Genomic DNA, 10,279 nt, shown 5'->3' on the forward strand with positions numbered 1-10,279 from the left:
ATTTGTCGCCTAAGCCAGCTCCGATGATAGCAGTTTTGGAGTCATCTCCCTCTTGTAGTTGTATAGTCTTGGTGCCCACGTCACCGGTTGGTTTAACCGAGGGCTGGCTTAATTTCTTGGATGGCGTTGAGTCCTTGTTGAGTGAGAGTTCCTTAGCGGCAGCAAGTATTTCGCTGACGGAGCTAGGGACTCGGATTGTGGCAGCATGATCTATTGCTTCCTTGTCGCACTCGAAGGACTTGAGGAGGTCTCCTCGCAGGGAGAGTACTCCTGTGTTGCCTGGCATCTTGAGGAGCAGGTACACATAGTGTGGTACTGCCATGAACTTAGCCAGCGCCGGTCTTCCCAGTATGGCGTGGTAGGAAGATTCAAAGTCGGCTACTTCGAACTTGATGTACTCCGTCCGAAAGTTCTGTTCTGTACTGAATGTGACTGGAAGGGTGACCGAGCCAATCGGTGTAGAAGAATTTCCGGGAACAATGCTGTAGAATGGGGTCTTGCTTGGAGTGAGTAGGCTCATATAGTTGAGACCCATCTCGGCCAATGTACTTGCGCAGATCAAGTTGAGTCCACTGCCACCATCAATGAGTACTCGAGTAAGATTGGATCCTTGGACAACTGGGTCGAGTACTAGCAGGAACTTTCCGGGTTCAGAGAAGCTGGTCCATTGGTCCTCCCTGGAGAAGGTGATGGGGACCTCACTGTATTTTAGTGGCCTCTGAATGTCTGGCTCAACTGAAAGGATTTCTCTGAGTAAAAGTTTCTGAGCTCGCTTGGAGAAGCTGGGATCTCCACCGAATATGACGTTGACGACGTTTTGATGTTGTTGGAACCCGTCAGGGTCTTTCTTGTCGTCTTCATCATCCTTGTTCTGCTTTTTCTTAGGAACATCTGGAGGTACCGATTGGAAGGATTTGCGCATGATCGTTCACTCCCACATCGAGTGGTTGCTCTTGGGGTGGATTGGGCACCTTTTGTTGTGAAGGATCTTGTCGAACTGATCCTGCGGCTTATCATTCTTCTTACCACACAGGGTGTGATCCATAGTATCGACAATATCGTCAGGTTTGCGCTTACGCGCGGGATGCCGCTGGTTGCTAGGGCCTCCACGGTTTGCGCTTACGCGCGGGATGCCGCTGGTTGCTAGGGCCTCCACGCAGCAGCTTGGCTGGGATGTATTCCTGTGAACTGTGTTGTTGCCTTGTTAGTGGTGGTGGTATGATGATCAGTTATTTTGTAGTGTATCGCCCTTGTGAATTATGAATTTGTAATGTACTCATACAACGTGGGAAGCGGCTGCGCTCTTGCTCCTCTTCGTCTGCCCAGCGCTGCATCATGTCGCGTAGCTCTACTACCGTTTTGGGGCGATTGCGCCCGAAATCGCGGTATAGAGATTGGACAGTAATGCCGCTCTGGAAGTAGTCGATGACATCATCGTCGATGACGTTGGGGATGGTGGCTCTTGTGTCGAAGAAGCGCTTGACGTAGGATCTGATCGATTCGCCTTGCTCCTGCTTGCACATCGACAAAGCGTGTCGAGTAGCTGCTCGATGTAGCGACCCTTGGAAGTTGTCGATAAAGGCCTTCTTGAGATCATCCCATGAGTGTATGGACTCGCGTGCCAAGCTCTCGAGCCACGTGAGGGGTGCAGGCTCCAGGGCCATCGGGAAGTAGAGGACCTTGGTGTTGGTGTCTCCTCATGCAACACTAACAGCGGTCAAGTATAAACGTAACCATTGAGCAGGGTCTTGCTTATCGTCATACTTTTGGATGTTCGTTGGCTTGAAATCCTTCGGGTACTCGATGTTGTCGAAGACGCTGCTGAGGGCTGGGAAGCGGTCGGAATTGTCTGCAAGTTGCAATCTGCGTCTTGCGTTGATGATGTCCCGTGCGTCCACTATAGAATCGGCTACTTCTTCCCTGTTGTGCACGCGGTTGTTGTTGTTGCGATTTGGCTGAGGCCCAGGAGCTTGATTTGCCAGTGGTTGGCCACCTCTAGGGCGATAGGTGCTTGCAACTTCTTGATCATCTCGATTTCTTTGATTTTGATGCTCTAGCTGTTGTTGTCGGTGATGGCCTCCGGGGGTACGACTTGTTTGAGGTATGACTGTTGCAGTGGCCCTCGACCGGGTGCCATGAAGTGAAGATAACAGATTTTGTTTCTCGAGTTGTTCCACATTATTATTGGCAAGGTGTATGACACGTTCCATCTCCGGGTTCTAAGGTATCTGCATGAGTCGCAGGGTTGCTTCTGTTATTGCAGCGATTGGAGTAGTGGAGACTGGATTTGCGACATTGTTGAATTCGTTGTTGAGGTTGTGCGGGGAAAGGCGATCACGCTCAGCAGCTCGAGCCCTGCGTTCTCCTTTTCGTTGATTTCTTGCCCTGCGAGCTATGCGAGTAGCTTCATCCTCATCTTGTGGAGCATCTTGGGTCAAATTGTCTTATGAAATCTAATCCAAGGCCTCATTAGGATCGTGGTGATTAGGAGCACCTCCACCTTGTTGGTTGATCACCGAAACCAGACGTTCGGGGGAGAAGCTTTTCAGATCTAATTCGTAATCAGCTAGGACAGTTTCTCCAGACCTAGTTTCCCTCTCAGCTATGAGGGGAGTACCGTGTTGAAACGGAAGGTCATCAATGCTGCCAACTTCTCGAAGGTTATCGAGTAGTTCTGCAAGTTATGATCCTGGCAGGACTTGAGTTGAATTTTTGCCAGCGCACTGGTGATGAAATCCAGACTGTCGTGATACGACTCGACTGGATCGGGGTATACATCGAAAACAGGTGCCTCCCGGCCAGCGGTGACTGAGTGGTTTTCGACGTAGAAAAGATGATCCAAGCTATTTTCATAGATGGATCCGATCATCTGTTTATAAGTAGATGATGCATTGCACAACCCGAAGATGGGTTGAGCAAGAGGAGTCTCAATCCTAGTAGAACTCAGATCAAGATTAATCTGAGTCCGAGTGGAACTCGAGTTGTTTTCGAGTTTCCTCTCGATCTTCTTGCGAAATCGGGAAGTAGCATGACGCCATGATCGTCTGATCCGGCGAGGTTGTTGGAGCTTTCCGACGTGATGGCCTTCAGCGTGGGTGGGTTGGTTAGGTGGCTATCAAAGCCACCCGAACCGTTGGCGACGCAGACCCACGAGCCGAAGACGAAGGTGGCGCCTTGAGGAGGCGCCGTGGTGCTGAAAGCGAAAGTGACCATCGAACTCGCCGATGAACTCGCCGAGCCCCCTACCTGGCGCGCCAGCTGTCGGTGTTTACCGCCAAGCCTGCTAAGGGATATCCTTAGCAGTAAGGTTTGTAGGTAGGGATCGACTGCTTTGGAACTCGATGGTGCAAGAAACACAAAGATTTAGATAGGTTCGGGCCGCGAGTTGCGTAATACCCTACGTCCTGTGTGATTGTTTGTATTGCCTTAGGTGTTGATGTGTTTTTGAGGGGGCCCTGCCCACCTTTATATATCCAGGGGGACAGGGTTACATGGAAAGTCCTAGCCGAGTACAGTTGGAGTCCTTCTACAGCACGATCGGGTAGTTTCCTTTGTACTGCAGCTAGTTTTACGCCTATTTGGATAGTTACAAGAAGGGTAAAGTATATCTATGAGCTATCCCTTACTCTAGAATATTCTATGCCTATAAGCAGTCCCGCTGCCCCGGGTTTGACACTACTGTCAAAAGAGGGGCAAAAATGCATTGAATAGATTCAAAATCATATTGACTTGTGAATAGTAAAAGCAAATCATAAAGTTAATAAAAGTAAAGTATAATTACAATTGCACTGCAAAATAGGGGTAAAAACACCAATTTTTCTTTTTCTTTAATGACTTTGTTGGTTATTAGGCTCAAGGTTGAAGCCTAACGTTGGCCGATGCAAATAAGCTACTCCATGGGCCGCAAGCACCAGATACATGGGTCTATGGGCTGCCCCATTCTGACGAGTCCCTTGCGCCTGCAGGTAAAACAGGTTGCATAATTCAGCATGAACAGAAATGCGTAATTAATTTAATATGAATATCCTAGCTTCAAAAAAAAAAATCCTCGCTCTAAAAAAAGTCGCATTTCATCCGAAGAATAGCCGTCAGTGGCGTCCAATGATTTTTCTTCTTCTTTTCTTGGTGGCGCTCTGGCGCATGAAGCCATGAACTGGCTGCATGAGTAGCAAGGGCGCGCGGTAACGAGCGATGGATCCAAATCCAGTTGATCCACTACCCGCCCCGCCCCTGGGTGTTTATAAGGTTGGTTTACCTAATGCTCTAGCCTCTCGCCACACCTAAACCGTACTCTCTCCCCCGGCACCCTGTTCCCAGTCAAAGCGGCCTTCTTTGGGACATCATGTGGAACCAGTGAGCTACCACGGCACCAACTGCTCCTCCTCGTCCCCTCCCCATCTCAGTTCGAGTGTTCCACCCACGCCATCACCTTTCTCCCACGCTTCTGCAACCCCCCCACCCCCCGGGTATGGTCTCTGCTCCGCCCCCGCGGCGCCGCAAAAGTATGTGTGGTTCACTAATCTTGACCAAATCATCGCACTCGCGTGTCCAGATCAATGATTTAAATAGCCGGCTATAGCTGAAGATATAGCTGGATATAGCTGCTGGACGGTGTTGCCGCTAGGAGATCACATTTTTAGCCACATTGTTAGCTTGACGGCTAATAGCCACGATTAGCCGGCTATATCTGCTAAATGGGACTGCTTTTAGCGGCAGCTTGGCTGGGATGTATTCCTGTGAACTGTGTTGTTGCCTTGTTAGTGGTGGTGGTATGATGATCAGTTATTTTGTAGTGTATCGCCCTTGTGAATTATGAATTTGTAATGTACTCATATGATGGTCAGGTGTAGGTGTGATGAACCGATGACTGATATGAGTTGATGACATGTCAATTGTTATGTCATGTGAGCGAGTCCTTGGATGTTTTTACGGTTCCGCTAAATGGCTTAACTGCGGCTATAGCTGGGCTATAGCTGCTCTTAGCTTTTCCAGAGACCAATAGCTAAGAGAGGCTTAGCCTGCTATTTAAAACATTGGTCCGGATAGATTCAGATCCTTCCGGACTTCCAGTGTCAGGGAAAGTAGGCCAAGTTCAATATGCGTTGACTCTAGGGGTGTTAATTGATGACTTTTATGTGCACCTCCAACCCTATTTAGTTCAAATTTTGTACTGCTTCTTTAAAATGAGATCTCATTTTGAAAAAAATAGTACAAAAATTTGAACTAAAAAAGATTAGAGGTGCATCAAAAATGACCAATTAACACCCCTAGTTGACTCAGCGTAATCTAACTAGTAGTTGCACGATATACCTCCAGGATCATTACAGTTTCTGCTTCCTGGATGAATTGGGTTAATCTGGCTATTAGGCAGTTGTTTTTTTGCAAGTTTCCCATGAACATTTTCAACCCTGCAGACCCGCGACACGATCTTTCTCCCTCGTCCGTCACACGGGCTACTCTGTGTTCGACCATGGCGGCCTGGCCTCTGAAATCTGACTCGGCCGGTTACTCTTTAACTGCAAGTGTGACCATGGCGGCATGGTATTGTTTACACTCTACAGCACACCCTGTGATCGATGGTGATCGGCGTAATTTTCTTTACGGCCACGAGTGCGTAGAGTATACCGTCCGTCCGAGACGAGAATCAAAACGAACACGCGGCGAATAGCGACGGATGTCTTCCGTCTACTATTTTTTTTTCCCCTAAAAAAATTTTGATTCAAGTGGCAGAGCCGTTGCCTCGAGCATTTTTCCCTCCAATAAGCAACCAACCCGAACTACTCCTACACTCCCCACACCGCTTCTGGTGAGAAAAAAGGGGGCGCACGACACGAACTCCCATCTCCATGGATGCCAAACCCAACACAACCATCGCGCGCGCGCGCAAGCACACATGGGATAAAATAAGAACTGGCGTCCAGCCTCTTTATATGCAGAGTCGTCGCTACCGCGTCCATGGTCTCGTGCTCCTGCGTCGATCCCTGCGCGCTCGTCAGTTACCAAGGAGCAACAAGGGGCTTGGTGCCTGTGCGAGGAGAAGATGCAGGAGGCGTCGTCTCCTCTTCCGGTGCTCAGCAACGGCTACCAGCCGCTCCCGTCGTTCTACCTGGGCTTCCTCGCCATATGGGCGGCCTCTGGCTTCTCCTGGGCGCTCAGCTCCTGGCGGAACCGCCATTTCCAGGTACTGTCTCCCTGAATTTCCTCTATTTAGGGCTTGTTTGGGAGCACTCCACTCCCAAAATAGCCGCTCCACTCTACCAACTCCACTCCACCAACTCCACTCTACTCCACCGTTTATAGTTCATTCTGTTTGGGAGAGCTCCACTCCACAAATCCCAGAGGTTCAGCTCCCTGTGCCCCACCGGCCCAACGAGCAAGCAGCGGCCCAGTTCAGCCCACCTAACTTCTCTCACTTCCACGCGGGTCCCGCTTGTAAGTTGTCTTCACCCTTTCTCTTCCCATCCCTCCTCCCGTGTGTGCCCGCGCGGAGGCCTGCACCGGCGTGCCCCCTCACGGTGCGCTTCGGGGTGGCGGCGGGGAGGCCCAAGGCCGAGGCGGGGAGGCAGCTGTAGTCGCCTCCGCCGCCGTGCCCCTTGCCCGCGCGGCGCGGAGAGCCGGGCGCGGCAGAGTCTGGGCGTGGCGCCGGGAGCTCCCAGATCCGGCAGGGAGGCACGAGCACCTGGACTGGGGGAGCGGCAAAGGTGAGATGCCGCGCGAGGAGGGGAGGAACCGGCGGGCGAGCTCGACGGCGGCGGCACCTGCGCGGCGCGAGAGTAGCTCGGCGGCGGCGGGGCGGTGAGACGATTGTACGGAGGCCGTGAGCGGCGGCGGCGCAGGCCGCGAGCCCCGGCGGCGGGGCGGCGAGACCCGGCGGCGGGGATGCGAGCCGCGAAGGCGGGGCGGCGAGAAACGGCGGCGGGGATGCTAGCCCCGGCGGGGTGCTCGGCGGCGGGGAGCACTGCTCGTGAGGAGTGTTGACTTTTTCTTTTTTTCTGTGTGAAGGGGTATGGGAAAAGTGTGTAACCAGTGGCATGGTGGGTAATTTCAACCAGCTCCACCAGCTCTAAGAATGGGTGGAGCACCTCTTGAGGAGCTCCAAAAAAAGGTGGAGTGGAGCTAGTTTTTTGTGGGGTGGAGTGGAGCTGCCAGTGGTGTTTGGGTATTTTTTCATGGAGTGGAGCCAAAATTGGTGGAGTGGAGTGCTCCCAAACACCCTCTCTCTTCACGTCGTCAGGTTTCCTTTCAGCGATTTAATCGCAGCGCTCTTGCTGCTCACTGCACGTTCTGATGAGCTTTGTGGCGAAGTGAAGGAGCGTGTTTTGACGTGCTGTCCCTGGTTTTGTTTGTGGGTTTGCTGGCTAACAGTTTCAGCAAAAAAAAAATCTGAATGTTCGCTCTTGTTCTGAACAACTGTATAAGCCTGATGCAGAGTTGGGAACGAACTTGTTGTCAGAGAATCATATTGTGGTTCTCATGCAGTAGTTCCGTTTCGTTTGGGCAGGTGAATAACCTTCAATGGATCCTGGCTCTGGTCCCGTTGATCAAGGCGCTCCAGATGGCACTCTCATTCCTGTTCTGGTGAGCTTCCGGGTGGCCTTCACTTTGTTCTGTCTGGCTGCCATCTCTCTCCCAGAACACCTGCAGCAAATCTTTTTTTTTTTTTAGCAAGGGCTGAATTCAGACGCTGCGCAGGTACTCGTGCGTGCACCTCCAGACATGCTCGCTGTGGATGTCCTTCGGCGCCTACGTGACGGGGATCCTCTTCCAGACAGCCTCCTTCGTCTCGTTCATGCTCATCTCGCACGGCTACTGCATCATGTGCGAGCGCCTGTCCATCCGGGAGAGGCGAACCACCGCCGTTCTTGGGTGCCTGCTGTACCTGAGCCTCATCGGCTACAAGGCTGCGATCCCGTATTTCACAGTGAGTCTCTCATTTTATATCTTCTTAATACAGAGACGTGCAGTTCTCCTGCGTATTCGAGAAAAAAACAGTGAGCCTCCTCGCTGAACCTGAACCAAATGTGAAATTTTCAGCGGAGGATATATAGTATCTTGTGCTGCAGGATTGCAACATTTTGTCATGGATACTCGGCGGCTGTGTTCTGAAGTTTTCCTGTGACTTGGAACAGGTCTTTCTGCTGATCAACTACTTCGCGTCGTTTTACATCATATTCCGGCGCACATCCCAGAACCTGATAGTTCTGCAGGAGCAGCTCAGCTTCATAGAGGAGGAGGACATCCACTCATTGCACGTCACTCTGAACACAAAGTATACGATGTTCAAGTACGCGGTTCTTCCCAACGGTTTTACTTCTGATTGCCTCTCGAGTCTCGAGTGCATTTTCCTAATGGGTAACTCCTGAAACTGCTATGTGCTTAAGCTCCTGCTCTTGTTTTCCTTCAGGAGATTTCAGGGCACGATGCAGGTGGCCGCAGTGGCATTCATAATGGTACGTGGCGTACTTATGTTATGATCAGTTTGGTTTGGCAATTGGCAGTGCTTCTGAGTTCTGACAGTGTGATTTCAGGTGTACATGAGGGCTGACGACACGCCGGATAACTACTGGTTTCGGGTGTTAGTGCGCGAGTGGGTGCAGTTCTGCATCTTCATGTACATTGGGTGAGTATAAGAACTCATGGGCTGACAGCACCCTCCTAAACTCAAAAGGGAGGTAGATTCAGTTTCGTGCCCATCTTTTTTTTTTCCAGGTGGAACTTCAGAATCCCCGAAGCATCGCTTCATCTGCCGGTCATACCCCTTATGAAATCAGCAAGGGAGATCGCCATGCCTCCTATTTACAGTGTGGTAAGTTTCATCAAGCTTTCTAGCTCTCACACCGCAAGTTCTGCCGACAAGACTGAAACATCTCGTACTGTTGTTTCTGACGAAACAGGAGATGGACGCAGCCGATTTCAAAGGCATCGTCTCGGATCAATGGCATGTCGGAGTGGTAGGCACAAATGATCTCGCAAAGACATTATCTATACTGTTGTGTATGCTTACAATGCCGGGATCACTGCCTGTCAAACTGACACTTTGCAACGTTGCAGAGGACTGGTTCAGGTTGTTCTACCCAGCCGCTACTGGTGCTAGTTCAGAACCCTAGCCCAACGGCTTCACCTTCCGCTAGAGCTCCAAAGTTTCAGTTGGACAGGGAGAACCAGATGTAGTTCTGAAACCGAGATGTCCTTCCATAAAGGTTCTGAAACCGAGATGCAGAAGATCTCATCGACTAATTAACAGACTACAAAGCTGACACAAAACAATTGAGTTGGACAGTGAAATACTTGATAGTATTTCCTGGGGAAGAATTGACATTTTCCATGAGCGAACAGTTAGAGACCTTCAACAATGAACATCCTTGTCATCTTAGAACTCTGTTTTTTTTGTCGGTTTGGAATACAGGAAACTGTACATATATAGAAATGGAGAGCATATGGTTTAGGCTAGATCAAAAGCAATCTTATGTGCCAGAGTACTAGTGCACGCCAGATCGCCATGAAGGAGGATGTTCCTGGAAATTATAGCTGGAATGCGTTTCTAGTTTGTCAATCGAAACAAGAGACCGGAAATTGTGTCTCTACAAACGAATGAAAGTTGTTTTCCTGCGTCAATATGGCAAAAAATCAGTTAGAACTACACATTGCCTATTTCAATATTTGTGGATTTGTTTTTTTAATTATGTCATAAATTTATAATCACCAATACAATCACATATTTCAAGATACAGATGTCGCATGCCTTGCAAATCGCAACAAGAGAAAATATATATGCTATAAATAAATACTCCCTCCAATAGAAAAGCTTGTTTTGACATATTACATTCTTACCTTCAATTTTTTTTACTATAATATGTTTATAAATTCAAAAATAAATTTATGATATTTCAACAGCAGCACATTAAGAAAAATCTGTAGGTATGTTTTTCATATTGTCTAGACTAAATATTTTAAAAGTTATTGAGAGTATAAGTTCCAGAAGCCTAACTAGATTTTTGACAAAATGTCAAGCATTTCCGATGGGAGACTATATTTGCTAGTGGTATCACTCAAAAGAAAATCACTCTTTGTTTTACCATCAAATATGCTCGTGTGCTGCTAGGAGCGAAATCAAATAAATATATTGATTAGCATACAATAATATTAAATGTGATTTTTATAAAAAAGTGTGATATACTATACACTATATGTATCTTGTAATGGTATTTGTTTTTATTATAATTAAGAGTAATAAGCCGGTATGTATCGGTCGAGAACTTCAGTCTTGATTTTACTCACC

At 49.0% G+C, this 10,279-nt stretch overlaps 1 protein-coding gene across 1 annotated transcript; it reads left to right on the forward strand.

Moving 5' to 3' along the window:
* The first annotated feature begins 5,852 nt into the window (after positions 1–5,852).
* LOC120675242 lies at positions 5,853–9,470 on the forward strand. The gene is made up of 9 exons (XM_039956358.1): positions 5,853–6,181; positions 7,502–7,578; positions 7,693–7,921; positions 8,130–8,284; positions 8,405–8,450; positions 8,529–8,620; positions 8,710–8,806; positions 8,895–8,951; positions 9,052–9,470. The coding sequence occupies exons 1-9, from the start codon at positions 6,041–6,043 to the stop codon at positions 9,169–9,171; spliced, it is 1,014 nt and encodes a 337-aa protein (XP_039812292.1). The 5' UTR covers positions 5,853–6,040; the 3' UTR covers positions 9,172–9,470.
* The last annotated feature ends 809 nt before the right edge of the window (positions 9,471–10,279 follow it).

Source organism: Panicum virgatum, chromosome 5N, assembly GCF_016808335.1.
Source record: "Panicum virgatum strain AP13 chromosome 5N, P.virgatum_v5, whole genome shotgun sequence".
Taxonomy (NCBI): domain Eukaryota; kingdom Viridiplantae; phylum Streptophyta; class Magnoliopsida; order Poales; family Poaceae; genus Panicum; species Panicum virgatum.